Raw genomic sequence first — 23,095 nt, forward strand, 5'->3', positions numbered from 1 at the left:
ATGTCATCTTCAACAAGTTGTACAAGTAAGTGTCATAATTCTCAAGTGCTATAATTACTTCATCATACAAACAGTAAATGATAAATTAAATTACATTTAATTGTCTGACATACATAAACATAGTTTACAATTTATCGTGATTTTATATATTGTAAAAATATATAAAATATTTGGGCAAGCCAAATATTATAACTCGGGAAATGAGTCACCTATCTTAGAATCATATCAAGAAACAATATAGCTATATTGTCTGCTATGTGCTCATAGTTTTTAAATACAGCCAGACCAATCTAAAATTAAATAATTACCCAAAAGCTTACATTATTGAGTGCTTGAGTATAATCCAATTAACTAGTTCTGGTATTTGTTGATCCTGTAAGAGCATTTGTGCAAATTCCATTTCTTTTTATTAGAGTTTTGATTGAGAAGAGTAATCACATTTTATAATTGGTTGTGAATTTTTTGTGTTATTATTATGAGTGAATTTAAGTCTACCTTAAAAAAATAAAATTAAAACAGCAAGCCTGGGAAATAATAAATAGTGTGTATGAGTTTATGCAACAAGAAGGTGATTGATTTCTAAAGTCAAAAAAGAAGATAAACAATTGATTCACATTAAAAAATGTGAACATTGTTTGAAAATAAAATGGAACACCAGCACTCAATGAAGGTAATACCTTCTGATTTGCGTGTTTATGTATAGAGACGTACTATTGTACAGTTTCCAGTTTCACAGAAGCACTGTGTAGAAGCACTTGTCTTGTGTACCATTTTTAAAATAGCATAATAACATATTTATTTACAAAAAATGGTCAGATATTAATTAAAAATGTTTCAGTGAGTCAATTAAATTTGACAACACACACACACACACAAATCAATAAATCAAATATATATTTAAGTCAAATTAAATTTAAAGATGTAATAATGTTCAAAATATTATCTATACATTGAGGTGGCTACAATTTCAAAAATTGGGTTTTGTGATTCAATATTAACTCCTCAATACATCTTATGAAAACCCATTCACTTTTAGTTAATGAAGCAAATGTTATGCTAAACGGATAAAAGAATGATTCAAATTGTGGCTGTCGCTGCTGTGGCACCAAGCATCTATACTGGTTGTGATGCCTGTGCAATACTGAAAGTAGTTTATTGTTGTGTGTTCATGGTTCAGCAAGGATATTGAAGATAGCATATATAGAAATTCTTACAAATTCAACTTATTACTCCTGAATAATTTTTATAAAATAGGCCAATTATAAATAGCAAAATATAATACCAATGTATTATACACCTAGCAATAGCAAATAGAAATTATTACAGAATTAACAAGAACTTATAACAACAATTACAAAATCAACAGTTCACTTTATGCAAAAAATTATTCACTTTTAATGTTTGCAAAAGAAAAAAAACTAGCTTACACTTTATAAATGAATGTCATTTTGATTCCTGTTTATAAAGAAATGCTGAACAGCTTTTCATTCTTAACCACTGCCCAAAATGCAATACTCATGATGCACTCTCTACTTGTTTGTTACTGTACACGCTCTTTGAAAGCTCTCACACACTTGATCAGATTTATCGCAAACTGTACTCGTGTTTATCAGAAACTATGCGGAATTTCTCCTGTACTAGTCTCCAGCAGTATTTATATCTCCAGACCTAGGGCCTACTCCAGTACCAGTACCCATTTTGTTCAAGCATAATGATTTCTGTTAATTCTTTCTTTCCTTATTCCAAAAGAATTCTTTTGTAATTCCATTTTTCTCTCTTAATTATATTATATTATATTATTTAATTGTTTGTTTTTTTTTAGGTGGTTTGATGGATTTAATTGGGAAGGATTACGCAACAGAACTCTTATTCCACCAATATTGCCTAAAGTTAAGAGTGTTATTGATACAAGTAATTTTGATGATTATCCACCAGATTCTGAAGAACCACCACCAGATGACCTGACAGGCTGGGATACTGACTTCTAGTCATTTATTTTGTTTTTTTTTTTAATCAATATAATATATATAATTATTATTTATACCTTTAAAGTTTTAATACATTTGAGCACATAGTGCAGATTGTGATATTACAGTTTAGAAAAAAAAGTTCATCTAATTCTTTTGGTTCAGTTGGATTCAGATGTTTTTTTACGATCATTACTTCTAAGGATAAAAGTTCCTTCTATTTCGACTAATAATAATTATTATTAAATCAAGAAATCTTCCTAATTACTTATGCTTCCAGTTATTACTGTACATTTTTTTAAATCTTATATCATTTTTATCTTGCCCCATCAATCAAATAATTATTTTTTTTTAATTTTATGATTTTATAATTTTTTATTGATATTGACTATTTATTTAAAGTAAGTTCTTCATTTTTTTAAGTAATCTGAGTAAGTCTGTTGTAGTTACAAAATTGTCTGTTTGTGTGTAGAAAAAAGTTGTTTTTAATTTGTAAATGAAAAAAAATTGTTGTGTTTTATCCTAAGTTTGTATTAAATTAAGATTTAATATATATATTTTAAATAGTTCAAACAGTTCAATATGTTTATTGCCCTGTAATTGGTGAAATTTAAAAACCTAATAATTTGAAAAGTCATGTGTGTATCTTAAAATTGTTGGGAACTTCTTTAATTGAGATTGTACTATTTTATTATTGAATAAAGATATATATATATTGTTTGATTAAGTGTTGAATAGAACGTCTAATAATATTGTATTTATGAGAATTTTAATTTTGTTTTTTGCTTGCAGTTTTCAATGTTACATGAATGTTTAATTATTTTTAAGTAAATTAATTAATAATAATAATCATGATTTAATTTTTTAAGTTTGAAGACTTCAATAATGGTGTGAATTAAGATAACAGTGATGGTAGCTTGATTAGAATTGCATTTTTATTTTACTTAGCTTTTTGATTTTCATATTATTTTAGTTTTATTTTTTCTATTGTGAATCTGTAGATACATAACTTTAAGCTTTTCAAAATTTATCAAGTTTTGGGTAGAAAATGGAAGTATGATATCGTAGACAATGATAAAATTTTAAATTAGAGAAATTGCTAGCTTTTTTATTTAAATATTCATTGCATTTGCTTTTGTTACATTGCATTGTTATGTCATCACTCTTGTTTAGTAATATCAACAATGTTAAACTGCTTTTTATTTTACTGATTTGTTTTTAAATTTTTTATATTTAATTAAGAAGCTAATTCATGAAGCTCAGTAATTTTTTTACTTAGAGACTGGTGTTAAAATCTTAGAAAAAAAATATTTGTGGGGCACTGCTTATCATGCATTCATAAAATAACGTAATAATAAAATAAATTTTTGTTACATTTAGAAAAGTTTAACATTTATCTTTTTAATAATATTAAATTTTTAGATTACTATTAAAAAAAAAAAAATATTTTCCAATTTACATTTTTGCCATTAATATAACCTAACCAATTTCATGTTAAAATTTTCACAGTGTTTTCAATTTTTATTAGTTTGGAAGTCAGCACTTTTAAGTACAATTATTACATTATCATATTTCATTAATATAAATGTTAATTTAGAGTAGAAAAATTTAGTTTGCATGTATGAAAGTTAATTTTATTATATATTAGTATTACTAGTAATATTAGTATAATAATATAATCAGATACTACAAGCCACCAAAAACAAAAATGTTTATTTTAATTCCATTTTATAAAAATAGTGTTTCTTTATTAATCTTTATTGGCATATTCACCTTAAGAGTTTTTCTTTTTAATAGTTAGTTTTGAAAAAATTATTCATATCATCAATTATTTCTAATAGTATCTTAAAATTTTCAGATCTTTAGTTCTTTAATTTAACCATTCATTACCAAGTTTATGGTTTTAATTTCTTATAAATTTTATAATGATTTATTATTTTAAAAGAATATTAAGTCCAGGTTTTTATGTTTAAATCTATAATATTAACAGAAGGCTGTCTTTGAAATGGAATTGGGAACTTTTATGTTACACAACAATTAACAATCTTCAGCCCTTTGTTAATCCATAATGTAAAGTTGCATGACCTCTTTTTTGTTTTAGAGACACATGATGTTTATTGTTTTGCATAAGATATACTTAAAAATTAACTTGTCATGGAAAAATTGGGACTTCCATCAGTTGTTTAGAAGGAATAGTAATGATTTAATTGTTTCTTTTAAATTTACTTTTTTATTTATTAAAAGTAAATACATTATAATATTTTCTGATTTACGTTTTTTTAAATAAAGTTTATAGCATTGTTATGAATCCAGAAAATATTTATGTTTATATAAATTTCTCTTCACATAAAAAGCCAGGAAACATGAATTATTTAAATGAATGTGTTCTTTTTTTACATAACATTTAGATCTGTTGCATCAGTGTCAGTAATATCTCCTGGACATCCTGGACTTCATGTTTTTAAATAGTGGAAGGATGTACTACTAGATAATCGCAAAGGTAATTCATAAATAGTACTTAGTATATTAATGTCTTAAAAAAACAATTTTGTTATGCTTTAGATGTATTAATTTGTGAAAAGTAAATTTATCATTAAATCAGAACTTATTGTCTATAACTGCTTTTGGAGCATTATAGTTTAAGAGTAAAGTCTGCCTTGTGTTAATGATTTAATATTTATTTTCTCTACCTCATCTCGTTTTCCTCATATTATGGCAATTGAATGATTTCGTTTACTAAATTGTATTTACTGATAAGATAAACTGGTATGTAGTTTGTAGGTATGGTTACATAGTGGTTTAATGACAAGTGTTAGAGAACTTTCTCAATAACAAGATATTTGAGATAAGAACATATACTGTATTGTATTACATATTAGTAGTTTTTGGTATTACATTCATGTAATATTGTCTATTTTGCAAAAATTTTATTTGTTCTTTTATCCCTTATTAACTGACTTAACTTCTATACAAGGGTTCACTTTATCTCTCATAGTTCCAATTTTGGTATGCAACTAATTTTTATGTATGTTTAGAATTTAATTGCTTAGTTTAAACTTGCACACCCTGTTAAAAAACCTTGTTAAAGTTTTATTTTTTATCATTTATCTTACACTATTAATTTTTAAATCAAGAAGTTTTTAATTTAATCTTTGTAGGCTTTAAAAAATTAGAGATAAATAATAAAAAAAAGAATTTAACTTATTTGGCCAAATATGGATTTTAATATAAATTAACTATTAGTAAAATAATATTTACTAACTTAATTGTACACCTAGTTACTATAATGAAATCAAATGCCTTTTATTTGCCTTGAGCAGTGTATTATGTACAAGTTAAATGAACTGTTATTGATAGTACAATGCACTTGCAGATTGATAAATATTGTAAAAATAATAATAATTATTACCAGTTACTTTATAATATAGTGATTTTTCACTTTAGAGTTGTTAATATTTATAATATAATGTAACAAAAATAACAAAAAATAAGTGTTAATGAAATCAAAAGTGTATTTATGGTATTTAGATATACAGTAAATAATTAATTATTTGTATAAAATTAGGTAGTATTTTAAAAGTACTATTTTAATGTGCCAATTTATCATTTCTATTTCTTGAATATGTTGTATAAATGTGTTTTATTTATCATGAATAATATATTAAGAGATTGTTTTGTCATTACATGTTTTTCTCTTACATAAATGAACTTATTTACTTATTACTGTTAATAATTTATTTCACAAATTATTTTCTTCTTGCTGTATTAAAATAAAGTGGTTAGTAAGTTAAAATTATCATTTTAATTAAAATTATAGTAACTGCTGTAAAAAAAAGATGATTGTTAAAAACATGATTCTCAATGACATTAGTGAACATGTCTATTACAAGTAATAAACTTCATCTTGTTTGAAGGATAATCTAAATGCCCTCATGTTTAACAGTTGTTTCTGAAATAGATTTTGATTCTTCAAAAAAATTATAGTTTTAGAATGTTTAAAAAAAATTCATATTGTTTCCTTAAGTTTCAAAATTAGTCAGCTTATTTAATTTCGAATCTATTCTGTTTGGTCCCATAAATTGCCATACAGAGTTAAATATTTTTTTATAAAAACCATTTTTATTTATTTTTGTTATTACAAACATAATTACAGCTGTGCTTAAGTGTGTTCTGCAGTGGAGGACACACTTTGAAATATATTTTCAAAACACTGATGGTAGTTATGTAAAGCAGCATATTATATAAATAAAAATGGTTTTCATTAATAAATGTTTATTTTTGTACGTATGGAACTTATGGGATACCTGGTATATTGTTTTAATGTATTACAACAATCTTCTTTTTCAAGCTTTAGGCCTTTTGATCTGATGTGAGAATAAAGGTCGTAATCCTAGTAATTCTCTCTATATTTTCTTAGGTCTATTTACATTTCTATATCTCATCAGCTTGTGCTGCATTACTTTGTTGGGAAAAAAACACTCTTATCAGTATGCTGTTTCCAATTGCTTTTATACTGAAATATATTTTTTTAATTTCAGTTTTTATTTGGTGCACTTCCTTGTTACATATTCTAACTCATCATGTAATTTAATTATGATGACAGGCTGAAGAAAACACATTTCTGCAGTCTACAGATGATTTTTGTCTGAAGATTAAAAAAACTGTAAAAATGTTGTACTACGATAATTGTAAATTGTTAAGATAATTGCCTCTGATGTAATTAGTGATTAAACCAAAAGTATTTGAAAAGCAAACAAGTTATGGTAAAGCATTTTAATGTTAATATTAATTTTTTTAGACAATGTTCTTTTACATGGTTTTTTTGTGAGCTAATGTAAAATTTTACAGAAAAATTTATTTATTATTTATATTTTACACAATTAATTCTTTGTTACAATTAACCCAGAGAGTTTTTGTTGTGATGCATACAAGTAAGGTAGATTATCAGTTTTATTTTGCCTCTTATAGAGATATTTTTTCTATATAGATAATATTGTAATAAATTTTGATTTATTACAATTTTATATTATATTGTTAATATCTAATTTTCAATAATTTTAATATCTGATTTTAGATTATAATTTCTGTTTATATGTGTGAAATATATCCAAAATAAATTAAGATTAGATGCAAACAAACCTGATGAATTAACATGTTTCAGCTTGTTTGTGCTGTGTTGTTTCACTGTCTCCTAGAGTGTATTTGTAATTATGTTATCATTACTAAGCACATATAGAATATTTGATATTACTGTTACAGTACTTTTTTTTGTATTACTGAATTATATCAATTGACTGGCAACTGATTAATTTTTAATGTTAAAATTAAATTTTAACTTATAGCATTGAGAATTTAGTAGGTTTGTTTTCATACGCTTCAGTTTTATGTGAGCCCAACTGTATTTCAATTAATTTGTATAAATTATTCATATATTTTTTAAACCTACTACACATCTACCATACTTCACAATAAACTAATTAATACCATTAATTGAATCTGAATGACTAAAAGTGCATTAGTAATATGGTAATTTAAATCCAGTTAAAAATAAATGTTTGTAAGTGGGTGGGTTCTTATAAATTATTTGAAGAATTATTAATTATTAGAAGAAAAATTGTAGATTTCTGTTGGATGAAAGTGACTGTAGGGTAATTTATTCCTCGAAAATTGGTGTTTCCATTTTCAAATTTCAGGGACACAAACAAACACTACATAACCATTTGTAGTAGTCGTCCAGAAAAAATAAGTAATTACTTTCTTTTCTGTAGTAATTTATGAACAATGTTACTCAGGGTATTAACACTAATTATCTAACACCTTAATAATAAATATGTGTACATAGAGCCAGCCCAACATGAAACCCTCCTTTGTGTGTAATAATTTGATAAAAATACTGAGTGAAAAAGATTTGTGTATTTACACTGACATTACACTGACATCTTTCAAATTAGAATGGAATAATATCATTATTCCATAGATGAGTAAAATTTATCAGTGGATGAATATGTCGCAATTGTAGGTCTGTAGTATATTTATTACTACATTTTCTTAATGTAAAGATGTAATAGAATAATTTTTCTGTTTTTCTTTTTTATCAGTACACTTAAGTAAAAAAAATAAATAATGCCTTAATTAGTGTTAACAGTTGATATTTATTTATATATAAAATATATGTTATGATTTATGAAAATATTTGTATTAATTTCATTAGATCATTTCTCTTTTTTGTTTACTCTATTGTATATTTTTAATTATTAAATAAGCATCATGATCATTATTAGTGGGAAGATTGAGTCTCCTTTGATGTGAGGCCTAGCGAAACTAAAATTAATGCAGTTCTTCAGTTCTACTTCCCGCCTACTATTTTTTATTACTTTCTAATTCTGATGACATCCTGACCTGGGAATCAGAAAATAAAGAGGACTATATGTGTTCCCTCTTAACTTCACAACTTAGGGATTCAGGTACCTATGAATACTAATAAAATAAAAGTAGAATAACTGTTTGATGTACTGGTTTTCATTCAACACAAGTCAGAGGAACTTTTATTATGAGTTTACCATGATAAAAATCTTTCAGTAAAAAACTAATTAATTTTAACCATACCTTTCTTTATCTTAAATCGTAGACTATGTGATACTGAAGATTCTGCATTAGATTTCCAGTTAGGGACTAACTGGAAACTGTTTGTTTTTAAACAATTTACCTTATATATGTGTAATCAGAATGCTTTTATATTAATCACCTAATCATAAAGTAAATATAATTATTATAAACTTTTAAAACGACTTCAGATATTGTTTGACCAGTCTGAGAAGTGAAGTGATATGACTAGTGATACTTTTATTCAGTTTACTGACAATCTTGTTGATGTTTATAACAGTTATAAATTGTTTTTAGTTTCTGAAAATATCTATAAATAGTTCTTATAAACAAATTTGTTATAATTCACATCAAATTATATTCATAGGCAGCATTTTGTAATCTATAAGATGGTAATAAATGACTTCAATACATTAATAAGTACTATGTGTATAGATAGAAAGATAATGTAGAAAATAGATGTAATTTCTTTTTCAGAGCTAGAATATATATATATATTTATATTTAATTAATGTAATTTAATTATTTTTCTAATTTTAATGTGACCTGATAATTTATTAATTTTTTCTGAAAAATTACTTGAACCTGAATCAGGATAATTTAAGTAAAACATATTTTACTTATTTATTGTCCCTTCCAAAAAATGTATTTGTGAATGAATGCCTCCTTAATATCATTGAACTTTTTTATTTTAATCTTTTTAACAATACATTTTAGATATTTTGTTTTATTACTAAATTAAAGTTATTTATTACTAATATGACTATTTAAACTATAATTTTAAATTAATAAAAGACCTTTGGATATGCACAATGTATAAAAATATTTTAATCATTTTGTTTGTACATTTATAAGATATGACCATTAAATAAACAAAATACTGGAAGAAGAACATTTACTATGTTGTTTTATGAATGTAAATAATTTTATGTTTGGAAGCTGTTTTAGTATTTACTGGTGGAAAGATTTAAACAGAATTTTATTGTGTAAAATCCATCATTGTGTAATTCCATAAATTTTGAATTTATTATATAAAAAAGAAATAAAATATTTTTAATATTACAAGCAAAAATTTAATTAATATAAACTTAAATTTATAAATTAGTTTACTCACATTATAGTAGTCAACAAATAAAAAGAAAACATTGCTCTGAATGAAATATATTGGTTCTTTATTTATTTAATGAATGATAAATATCCAATATGTATTTATGTAGATACAGTACCATCAGGTGTAGTCAAAGTAAACATAATAACACTCTTAAGTTACAGCTCGATTACTAGTTGCCAGTAGTATTATGAGATTCCTGTTGATTTAATTCTTTATACGTTCAAAAATAAAAATATATAGAATCAGATTAATAGACTGGATTAATTACCATATTTTGTTTTTTAATATTAACAATGATTAGTAACTCAGTTTCGTATTACACTGACATCATTCTTCTAGAAGATGTTTTTTTTTTTTTATGTTTTCTGCAACATTTTTTCTGTGAAGGTACCAAAAGTGCTACTTTTATACCACAAGATGAGCACTAACTGTAATGAAATTTTTACTATATGTGTTCAGTGTGCTACTGATGAAAGCCTTTTTTCAATTTTAATTTTTTTCCTATTTTCCGATGGAGAAGGTCTATTAATTATTATACAGATAAATAATAGAATCATAGAGTGCATTAATGTTCTGTAATGAAATCATAAAACATGGAAAAATGTTGTTGCTGAGTGGATTCCATTATTCAAGAACATATTGAGGACAGGTTTCACTGTATTACTTTAATAATTTGTTGCCTTAAAAAAGATAACTTTTAAATTTCAATTTAAAAAAACTGTCTTCCACATTAGTTTTGTAAATATTATTAGATTTATAATGTACAAGTTTGTTAAAATAATATTATAATAACTAAATAAAAAAGAATTAAAAAAAAATACTGCTGTATTAGTATTAATTATGTTAATGTATATTTTGTATATTGTTATTTTAACAAATCATATTAAGTTTTTCAATTTTATTATTATTTTTTATCTTAGGCAGTTAAAAAATTAACTATTATATTTTTGTTTTAGATTTTATTTAAATAATATATATTATTTGTTGTCATTTTAAGTAATGTTTTTGAGTTTAAATAAATCAATTGATTAGTTAATAAATTGACTGTAATTAATTTAACTATAATTAAGTGTTGTAGTATGTGTGTTGTTCAGGTACATAACTAGATTTATATATTATGTTTAATTTTAATTATTGTTTTAAACTAATACTACTGTACATTAAATTAATATTATGTATATGTTATATAATTTTTTAAATGCTTTTTTTACTTACATTAATGAGCTTTCTTTTTTGTTGATTGTCTTGCCGAGTTTTATTTTTTCTTGTTATATAATCTATTATTATTCTTATTGTGAAATTGAATATTATTATATTGAATGTTAATGCTATTAAGTGTTATTAAATTTATTATATATTAATATGCACATATTACCACTTATACAATAGATTATTATAATTACTATTTGTAATTTGTTTATGTTTGCTAACATAAATTAATATTAATTATTGTGGTAATCAGTTATATTTATATATTAATAATTATAAGAATTGTTGAATTTTGGAATACAATTTTATTTTGTAAGTAAATATTAAAATTATATTTTTACAGTAATTTTAATGACAATAAATATTATTCAGTGTCTATTTTGTTTGTTTTTTTTTCATTTTTATTATTTTTTTAAAATCTATTTATGTAATCTATTTGGCCTGTTTGAACTCTATTTTGCACATTGCAACTTTATTAATTCAAAGATCAAGGGGCTGACAAAAAAAAATTAATTTATGGATAACTTCAAAATATTAAAATGTATGTATTGGTACTTGCAAACATCATAATCAGAATAAAAAAAAGTCATTTATAAACATTTATTTATTTTTATATTAGAAATTTTGTTTTAATGTTAAACGTAAAAAGAAAAGAAGCATAGTACTTCTTGGTTATATTGCACCAAAGAAGACTAGTCGTCATACAGGCATTCCAGCAGTATGATAGACAAGAACCTTACCACTGATATAAATTATTTGTTTTTTTTCTTTTTTTTATGAATTAAGGCTAGGTTTTTATGTTGAAAAATGCTATATAGAGCTCGAAAATGTTTCTTATTATTGTAAAAATATTATTACTGTGAGTGAAAAAGTATATTAGTTTACAGTTGAGTTCAATTATGGGTTGTATATTAATGTTATATGTGAGATACAGTGTTCTATTAAAATAAATCTGATGTGGATAACGCATGACTTCCTTGTACACCTATTGAAATTACATTTACACATTTTTTTTAAAGTGAAAAGTACCAAAATTTTATTTCATTAAAAATTTCTGATATTTTTTCATATTTTGTTTTTTTTTTGTTATTTAATTATTATTCATTGTAACTTTTTTCAATGAGACATTAATAATTATTAATAAATCAGTATATTTAAATTAAAAAAAAAGGAGATGAAGTCAAACTGATATGCGTTCCTCTAAGATCCAAATATTTCATTAATTAAACTTTTATTTGGCTATAACTCTGAACCCAATGAAAATAAGTACCACTTTTGATATATCGCTGTAAAACGCACAATGAGGGCTTATTACTGCAGTTAAGAAAAAGTTCAAAATCCAATTTTTTTTTATTTTGGGCTTTTTTGAACACTTTTGGTTCAGTCGATTTCAATCAAAGGGGAGGTGCACAATTAGATGTTACAACAGTCCTAAATCCAAAATCTCAACATCCTATGGCTAATCGTTATGCAAGACACATACAAGACTTATGCGAGATACATACATACGTACATACAGACATCACGCCGAAACTAGTCAAAATGAATACAGGATGGTCAAATGGATATTTCTGTAAAATCTGGAAACTGAAATTTTTTTTAATCACAATACTTCCTTTACTTCGTACAAGGATTCAGATAACCTATAATGCAGAAGGAAAATTACTAGTGTAGGTACTTCATGGCCAAATAGCACCCACAACAGCAGAATTTGGAGATGCAGCAAAACGTTACAAGCTGTTTAAAAATTTTATGCTGCAGTTTGCTTCTTGGAGGACGTGGCTATGGTATTGCAACTTGGTTGTTTTTACCAGTCAAGAAACCTAGTAATACTGAACAACAAATTTACAACAATTAACCCTCCAAAGAACGAGTCATAATAGAGAAAGTTTTCAAATATCTTAAGAGATTCTAATAAAACTAGATGGCGTAGCAATAGTTGCAATTACTTGTGCAGTAATGTTTAACATTGTTAAAAATCGAAATGATGAATATAAAATTGTTGAAGGAGAAATAGAAGATTCTGATGAAACTTTAGCAGATGAAGAAGTGAATGAAGAGGCAAACACTAAGATACATTGTAAGGGCAAAGAAAAAAGAAATGAAATAAGCAGCTATACTTGTTGAACTACTAAAATAAGAAAAATGTTCTTAATTTTTCCTTATCATTTTATAAATCCTAAATATAAATGTTTGTAAAACTTAATTGAATTTAAAATGCTGTATTGGTAGTTATGATAGAAATTGAATAATTTAAAAATATCTGTATGAAATGTTTTGAACTTGTAACAAATGATGTATAGTTCTGTCATTCAATAAAGTATGTGAGATCATATGAGTTCACTATGTACACACATACAAGGAAATTAATACACATAAACTCATATGCACACACACACACACATAGAGAGAGAGAGAGAGAGAGAGTGTGTGTGAGAGAGAGAGAGCAGGAAGTACATACAATGTAGCTTGTTTTAATGAAAAAAATATTAGAAAAGATAGTGCTAGAAAATAAAGAATTATGAGAACCAATTCCACAAACAGCCCAAATCATCAAATCTTGGAATATTTTAATATTACATATTAGAATAGTTGTTAAAATATTTTGATACTAACAAAACTGCTGTACTTTAAGTTTACACATTCAAAAATGTTATTATAAATTAACTTACCTCAATTATTAGTGAAGGTCCGAGTGAATTATCAACTTGAGGGCTGGATGAAGAAACTGGAATACTCTGTAATCTTCCTTGTAAAACATGCTGATGTCTATAAATAATAAAATTATCAATAAAAATTAATAAAAGCATATTTTTAACAGATAATACAATAATTAAAATTAACAATGCATTTTTCTATGTATAGTTTAGCTGTAATTTTTTGAAATTTTGCAGCTTTCTAATACTCAGTTTCATAAAATATTAAGATTAAAAATATTGTACGAATTAGTTACTAGTAATTTTTGTGGGGTGTTACAACTTATCTGAGGATGACAAATAAAAATTGACATGATTTTTGGACTCAGCAAGTGGTACAAAAGACTTGCTTTTATTTCATTTCTTCTTTTTCCTTTTGTTCATAAAAATGTTACAGGTGTAGCTATATGCATTCTTTCTGGTCAACAACATCTGTAATTACCTTATCTTGCTTAATTATATCTACATTTCATCAGATTAGCATCATTTACTGCTCATTGAATGTAAAAGGAGATTTAGGATTATAAGAAATTTGTAGCCATCTGCCTTTTTAGAAACTGTATTATTTTTGTTGTGATTGATGAAATAAATGAAAATGATTTTAATAAAAAATAAATAATTTTCATTTTCAAAATTGATTTTGAAAATGAAAATTACTGTTAAGAGAAAATTGTCTGTCTATCAAACCATAAAGCTATTTTATTTATATTTCTGCTGCAAGGTGGACTCGCCATCTTGCAGCCCAGCAGTGAGTCCATGTTTCAATGTCAGGCCAGTGGTGTGGCAACTGGAAACATCACATGGTGGGTGTTTTTTGCTATGGGATCAGGATGATCTTGGGAGACTAGCCGCATACGTGACATGTTCTCCTATTGTGATTCCCCTTCAGTCCATTCTCTGAAGTCTTTTTGGTTCTAGATGGAATGCATTCTTCAGGGGCCCTAATGTTTGGAGGATGCAATGTACTCCCTTTCCAAAGAGAGTCGCATGTGCTGACGATGACGTAATTGTAAGATTTGGGAAAGCAGGGTGGATGGTTAATGAAACAAAGTTAGGAAACTTTCTTCACTCTGGCTGTCTGCATCACTGCATCTCGGCTGGAATCAGGTCAAGTCGGATTTCAGTTCGTGGTAGTGCGTTGATCTTCACTTTTCTTTCTTCTTTATCCTGCCTTTCTGTCAAGACAGAATGAGCTGGCTTCTATAAATTATTCATGTTGATACCCAGGGCTACTAATATAAGTTTCAAAGTTCCCCATTCCCTGAATCACATGTGTGTATGTGTGTACACACATTTTTATATATATATATATACACACACACGCGTTATATCAGCATCTGAATTCAAGCCAGTGCTAGATTGGTTTCTATCTTCTTTTAATTAATTCTAATTGGTATGAAAGGAATTTTAGTAACGTAATAATTTATTTACTAATTTGGCAGATCTAAGTGCTTTAAATTTAATTTAATAATGTATTTTTGACAATTAGTTGATTTTTTTTAATACTTTGTTTTATTAATTTTTATTCTTTTGGGTGTTGTTTTACTTTATTTAAACATGGAGTATAAGAATACATTCAGTTTTGTGGGATCCCAATAAGGTTGGTGTTTTTTTTTTATACTTGCGTGTGTGCGTATGTATATATACAGAGTGTCCCATATAAAACGCAACCCATCAATCACTCATCCATGAAATTTCAAAAGTCAAGCTTACTCCCCTACTCTTTACTGAAATGGACTCGTCCAACATCTGAACATCGCGGCGACGCAGTAGAATACTACCGATAGTAACAACAATGCAATCATAACGTTCAGTGTATTGCTAGAGATAAGATGGTGTTTTCGCTAGATGAACGTGTTTTCATTGTTGAGTCGTACTTCAGTACGAAATCAGTGGTTGCAGTGCAAGATTCGTTCGCCATAAGTACCCAGATAAACCAGCTCATAACAAAACATTACTATTAAGGTTAGTTGCAAAATTTAGAGAGACTGGTTCTGTTAATAACAAGGAACACAAAAGATCTGCGTCAGTGTTGAATACAGATACAGTCGCTGAAATCAAAGACCGATTACTTGCCTCGCCAAATAAATCGATCAGACGTTTGTCTGCTGAAATTAATTTGTCTAAATCAACTGTTCATCGGGCGACCAAACAATTACAATTTCGACCTTATCGCATCATCAACTTCTTGAGCCCGACAAAGAAAAACGGCTACAATATTGTCAATGGTTCCGTCGATTTCTGCGTGAGGGAATTAATGTTATGGATTCGTTATTTTTCACAGATGAAGCATGATTTCATTTGGATGGCTACGTAAACAGCCAAAACAGTAGAATTTAGAGTGCTGAAAATCCCCACGTTTATCACGAAAAACAATTACACCCGCAGAAGTTGGCCGTGTGGTGCGCGATATCGCGGAAGAAAATAATCGGTCCTATTTTTTTCGAGTACACCATTAATGCAGAACGATATCAGGATATTTTATTTTAGTTCATTGCACTCTTGGAAGAGGAAGACAGACACTGCTGGCTACAACATCACGGTGCGACATCGCACTACGCAGGTTCAACTTCTGATTTCGTTGAGGAATTCTTTGGTAATCGTGTTATCGGTCGAGGCTTGTGGCCACCAAGATCTCCAGATTTGACTGCGGCGGATTTTTTTCTTTGGGGTTACCTCAAAGAAAAAGCCTACAGCAAAAACCACGAACACTTGAAGTCAATATTGAACAAGCTGTATTAAATATCCAGCCACAAACTTTGAAAAAAGTTGCAAGAAACGCTGTAAAAAGAATTGAAGCTTGTATTCAAGAAGATGGCGGCCACTTCCAACATTTACTCTAAATGTAAGGTAATGGATGGTAATAATAAAAATTACATTTACATTTGCACATGCCTTTTTATTATTTCAATACCTACCAATATAAGGTTGGGTTTCGTTTTATATGGGGCACCCTTTTTATATATGATTGGTACAAGTGTCAATCAGAGATCAGAAAGTAAAGAATCTTTAGCTGTAAAAAATTTAAGACAAAATATGATTAAAAACGATATATTTGGCATAACAATAAAATTTTCTCTATTCTTCTAGTAAGTCACAATTTTTTGTTAAATGCAACATATTGGTATCACAACATTTTTTTATTACATTACAGAAATCTATCTCTAGTTTTATTTTCCTCTTGCATAACTTTTAGGTATAATTATCTACAGTCACAAAGTCTCTTTCCATCAAAAGAAATAAGCATGAATTGTTTTTCATTAGTTTATTTAATATTTTTATGCATAAAACTTACTTTAAATTTTACCTGTATGTGTACTTCTCCATTCTCAGCACACAGTTTTATCAGCTGCCAAGTGAATTTAAACATTCTCTTCTATATTGAAGGATCAGTCATAAAAATAATCTCTGACAGCAGTTTTCAGCTCATCAACATTCCTTAGTTGCAAATGGGAGATTTTTTCTTTCATTATATCCCAAACAGAATTCTCTTAGGCTAGGCCTGAAATTCTAGGTGGCCACTAAATTCTGGAACCCCTACCAATACCACCTTTCAAAATGCTCATTTAAAAGATACCTTACTGACAGAGCAGGAGCAAGAATTGGAATTCCATCTTGCTGTAAAATGGCAGTTAATTCTATTCCAGTAAATTGAAGCTGAGGAATAAAATAATTTTCAAGCATGTTAAGATATGAAACCTATCAACACTTTCTTTAGAAAAGTATGGTCCTATCAGATGCATTTCAGATATCACTGCCCTCATCATTACATATGATGTGATGTGATGTCTTCATAGAATCAGAGATTTTCTTTTTGCCAGAAATACATATTCCAAGATCTATTTATAATGTAAATGGCTCACTTGTCTGAGAAGAAAACTAACTACTTTCTGTGATTGAACATTAGGAAAATGCCTTAGAAGAGCTTTGTAACAAGTTTCCCTTAAAGCCATGTCCCAGTCAGAAAGCTCGTTAACATGAGCAGGCTTAAAGAGTTTAACCCAAGATCTTTTTACATTATTTTGTGAAGGATTGAACTAGGATATTTAGATCTGAAGGATTAAAGATCTGATTGAATAAAAAGTAAATATAAACAGGATTCCTCAACAATATCAGAGCTATTCAATCAACTTGAAGGATTTCCAGATCATTTCAAATCAAGGACTAACCCAATGCAAAAGGCTTTTTTCATAAAAAAAAAAAAAGCACTCTGAAAGTATCAAAGCTTTTCCACTTTCAGAATGTTACTTCTGATGGAGCTTCCTTACCAAAATGCTGAACGAATCTGTTTCTTATGTTTTCATTTGCATTTGTACACTCATCCACCCATACACTTACAGCAAATCTTTTAACTGAATATTCACTATTTTAACTTAACACTGCAGCAATCAAAATTCTTATTGAACATATGAAAATAACATCAACTTCTAACAAACTTATCAGTTTGTTGAGTAAATGAAACAGCCGATTAATCTTTAAAATCATCTGAATATAATGTTATCTACCTGTATATTACAGCATCAAAAGAGACTTTGTGACCACTCTGCAGTAAAGAAGAAAATTTTTAACTTCATCGACACTAAAAATTCTTTTAGTTCAAGAAATAAATAAAAATCATTAAGGATCAGGTCAGGGCTGTACAGTAAATGCCTGAATTATCTCTGGCCAAATTTTTGAATCAATATTTGTGTTTTACAGCCTCATACCAGCAATAATTACCTTCCTTTATTGAATGTGATTACTATTTCTCATACTTGATTCATTCATAACTTCATCGCAACAGAATTTTCTTACTTTGCTCATAAATTTCTAACATGGAAACTCTTCTTATATTTAAAACAATCCATTATTCAAATTTCACATTTAGCAAAATTTTCTATTTTTTCACACATTTTAAGCATTTAAGAATATGAATATTAATAATTAGTCATGAAACTTGAATCAAGGTAAGCAAATACAACAGGTATTAGCTCATTAATAGTTCAGTGATAAGAATGCAATGCATTTGTATTCTTCATTTTCTGTATCATACATTGTTTATTTCTCATATTTGAGTAACACAATGTTGTCAAATGTTGCTAATTTATCTTTCGTCAATTTTATAATTCATTTAATTTATAATTTTTCGCCATGCTGGTTCCAAACATAAAACATTATCCAGTTTTCACTAAATTCATGAATTGTTTGAAATCATTCACCTTATTCTATATTAATTTAGTACAAAGGAATTTCAAAAACTTTAACTCAGGTAATTATTTCCATTCAATTAAATTTTCCCTTAAGTGCATAAATAAAATGTAAAAATTCATAATGTAAAATTGAAAAATTCATAAAAATTTTAATTTCATGCTAATGCTAAGAAAAATGTTTTTCTAGATTCTAAAATTGTCTGGATAATGTGTTAAAAAACACATTTTATTTTTCATCAAATTGTTTTATCGCGAGGGGAATTATTTTGCAATGCTATTGTCTATTGCTTATAGTTGCAATTTTTTCAAAAACTACATAAATATGGGCCTGGATATTACAGGTTTTTGTACAATCTTGGCATAAAGGTTCACGCTTCAATTAAGTACTATTTGTTCGAATAAAAACAGGTGTATTTATTCTCTCTATTGACCTTGCTGATTCATTTAGTAGGAAATAAAATACATTGTTCAGTTATGTTTAAAGAATATATTTTCATTAGCTATAATGGTCACACATTTTAATTTAAATTGTACTATACTGTTGAAGCATATAATTTACTGTATATACATTTTAACTGTATTAAGTGTATATTTGGACTAAACAGTCTTAGAATTAGATACATTGTTACATTTTTAACATAAAATATCAGCTGTTAAAAAGGCCACCTGAATTGTAACAACTTATATACTTTACATGAATAAGAAGGCAGTTAGTTTCCTTATTTATAAAATAATGTGGTAATGATACATGAGTCACTATTATACCACTAACACTAACATTATTACACCTATACAGATAATACACTAACTAGTTAAATAATTCAGTGTACTCAGTCTTTTGATTTAATAAAGGAACTTTAAATAAAAAAATTGAGTTCCTCCCTAATATTCTCCAGCACATTAGATTAGAATTATGAAATAAAATTTAAGGCATTCCATATCAAGTTTATTTAATTTTTCTGTCAATTCCTCTTATCATTTGTATTTTTAGATAAAGTAAAATATCAATAAAGTTTTTTATTTCTAAAATTGTTAAATTTTTACTCCAAGGCTAACTGCCTTGGAGCAATCTACTCAGTACATTATTAAGAGTACATACGTGTTAACTTCTGATTTGATTCTGAATATTGTTTTGTATTCGTAATTTTTTTTGTCAGAAAAATGACTTATACAAGACAAAATCCTAAGTTTTCCTGAAAGGACAGCAAATACGGTGAATGGGAAAAAATTAGCATAGCCTGTAACATCATTAGCATTAGTTAATGCTAACAAACTAGAAATATATAGATGTAATATATAATTGTGTTAAAATTAAACGATTCTTCTAAAATTTCTCAAATGCATATATTTTTTATGTTTTTAATTACACTTTTAAAAATATGAGCTGTACCAAAATTGACTCCCTATTGATTGTTGAAAATAAACTAGTAGCTATGATACATGTGCAGTAGTCGCTGGGAATGTATAATCCAAAACATATCTGTATGTGGGAGATTTTAAACTATCCCTCTACTTTCTACACTTTGCACAATACTCCTTTCATTAAGGTGAACATCTGGCTCACAACCCAATGCTTTGGACTGATGACCTCATGGATGGGAGGTTAATGAAAAAACTGTCTGTGTACCCTTGTTATATTCTTTGATGAGTTCTGCAAAAGCTAGTGATCTGCTATAGTATCTGAGTGTAGATACCAACTTAAGTAATATGTATCTTACTACAGTGCTTCCTGGTTATAACACACTCTGTTATACAAAGAGTAAATTGTGTGTCCTTATCTTTTCCAACAAAATATATTTCTTGTACAGGAAAAAATATTCATTTTACAAAATTTTAATTAATTTTTAAAAAGAAAATTTCCTAAATATTAAAAAAAAATTGAATTTAATAATAATTAATAATAACAAATATTTTTAATTAATTTTTAATATTAAAAATTAGTTTTATATATTTTTTGATCTGTTTCTTCAGTATACGATCAGATGTTAAAAAACAAAATTTAAATCAAGGCATATCTATTATTAGATAACCACCTAGCACATTCTCCAACATATTCACTTCTGTCTTTTAATGGGAAATTTAAGACCTTGTTATTTCTAAATAATATGGCAGTCCTGCTTCTGACTTTGCAAAGATATAATTCATAGTTTTTACCCTAACTATAAGTAATAGTTGCTATCTTGTTACCAGCTTGTTCAAAAATTTGTCAAAAGCCTTATATTGAAGCATATGCAGCATGTTATCAAACAAAAATTGCATGGAAAATGTAAAAAAAAATATTTATTTTAAAACCGCTGAGAAAAATGACTAAACATTTTCAGAGTGGTCTGAAGAATAAAAAAACCAAAAATGAAAAATTGAAAATTTTTTTTCAATTTTTAACATGTAAATAATTTAAAGTTTATTTTTATAGATGAAACATTCATTATCAGTGTATACTGAATGTAACACCAGATTAATGCTATTTGTTACTGAGCTGTATACCCATTATGTATGATATTTGGGTTCTGCATGAGTTGAAAGAAATTCACTTAACACAATGAAACAATATTTGCATTATGCTCAAACACAATGAAGTCGACCCTTTTTTAAAACAAACCATTACTGGTGATGAAAAATGTTTGGTCTACAATAACATCAATCAAAAGCAATCATAGTGCAAGAGTAATAATCCAGTACAAACCACATCGAAAGCCAAATCACAAAGATCATGCTATCATTTTGGTGGGAGTACAAAGATGTGTATTTTGAGCAGTTTCCAAGGAACGAAACAATCAACTTAGATCTTTACTGTCAATAACTAATGAAACTGGAGGAAGCAATCAAAGAAAAACAACCAGAATTGGCAAATCACAAAGGAATTGTGTTTTACCAAGATGATGCAAAGCTTCACAAGCCTCTGGTAAACTCATGGAAAATTACTGGAACTTGGGTGAAAAGTGCGTCTCATCCCTCATATAGCACTCACCTTCCAAAATCATTTATTTCATAGTTTGTAAAACTCTTTGAATGGTAAAAATTTTACTAAAGATAATGACCTAAAATCTTCTTTTTTTTCTGTTTAGCGTCTGGGAATTACCGTTCAGATATTACTTAAGAGGATGATATGTATGAGTGTAAATGAAGTATAGTCTTGTACAGTCTCAGTTCAACCATTCCAGAGATGTGTGGTTAATTGAAACCAAACCACCAAAGAACACTGGTATCCACGATCTAGTATTCAAATTTGTATAACAATAACTGTCTTTACTTGAACGCTGGAACTCTCAACTTCCAAATCAGCTGATTTGGGAAGACGTGTTCACCACTAGACCAACCCGGTGAGTCAATGACCTGAAATTGAACTCAGTTTAGTTTATTACTGATAAGGACAAGACGTTCTGTGAGTGCAGAATGAAGTTTCCAGAAAGATGGGAAAAGGTTATTGGACAGAATAAAAAAAAAATAATTGCTTAATGTCCATTCTTTGTTTAAAACAATTTAAGTTTTTTCTGATACAACAAAACTGAGATTACTTTCTTGCCAACCCAATATAAATGTTAAATACATGTCTGATTGGTAATATTTTTTACACAGATAATTCATCTTGGAATATTACAATATATTTTTTTAGATTTATTTTAATGCAGTATGAATTTCTTACTCTTTCTGCCTTTTCTTTTCTATTTGCAATTTTAATACAAAAACATTAGTTAATATGAAGCTTTATTCTGATTAAATTTTTCCATTTTCTTTAAGGTTTATACTACCTTTAAGTATAACATGCATATATCACTGAAGGGAATGACTTTCAAACTTCTGTAATTATTTGGATATTTAATATTGTCCCTTTCTTACGTATCATTTTTTTCATTCCTGAGATATCTCTTCCTCCCACAAGTTCTCTCAAATCGGGAAGACACACTACAGGGATGGGGGATGTGTTACAAAAGTAAGGAACAATATTAAATAATCCATATTGATATTAAATTAAATCTGTTAAAATGGTAAATTATTACTTCATTTAAATTTATAGTGTAAATGAAAAGTAACTTGGTTTCAAATAAACAAGCATTTTTACCTACATAATTTATTAATTTTAAAAAGGCTTTTGAAAAAAATCACATATTTAAATATGAATTTGTAGATCTTGTGAAAAATTATTTGATAACTTAGAATAGAATATCATGTTTAAGATTTTAAGGAAAATGTAGGATTGAATTGTAGAGCAAGAAGAGGTATTTTTAATCTATAAAAAAACATATGGGTACTAATAATAAAAGTAAGATATTATGAAATGTGATGAACAATAAAAAAACAGAGATGTTGCTTCTTGAAATT

At 27.1% G+C, this 23,095-nt stretch overlaps 1 protein-coding gene and 1 long non-coding RNA gene across 3 annotated transcripts in view; one reads left to right on the forward strand and one right to left on the reverse strand.

Moving 5' to 3' along the window:
• The window catches only part of for (cGMP-dependent protein kinase for), a 617,480-nt gene extending 612,551 nt beyond the window's left edge, over positions 1–4,929 (forward strand). For both annotated transcript variants that reach the window (XM_075359091.1, XM_075359082.1), the window contains one exon: positions 1,823–4,929. In XM_075359091.1, coding sequence (XP_075215206.1) covers positions 1,823–1,988 — 166 coding nt within the window. In that variant the 3' untranslated portion in view covers positions 1,989–4,929. The remainder of the gene's footprint in view (positions 1–1,822) is intronic.
• LOC142321111 (uncharacterized) overlaps positions 1–23,095 on the reverse strand; it is a 66,880-nt gene that overhangs the window by 13,873 nt on the left and 29,912 nt on the right. Inside the window, exon 3 of the long non-coding RNA XR_012755586.1 lies at positions 13,563–13,659. This is a non-coding gene — a long non-coding RNA (uncharacterized LOC142321111). The remainder of the gene's footprint in view (positions 1–13,562; positions 13,660–23,095) is intronic.

This window comes from Lycorma delicatula, chromosome 1 (assembly GCF_047948215.1).
Source record: "Lycorma delicatula isolate Av1 chromosome 1, ASM4794821v1, whole genome shotgun sequence".
In the NCBI taxonomy this organism is placed as follows: Eukaryota; Metazoa; Arthropoda; class Insecta; order Hemiptera; family Fulgoridae; genus Lycorma; species Lycorma delicatula.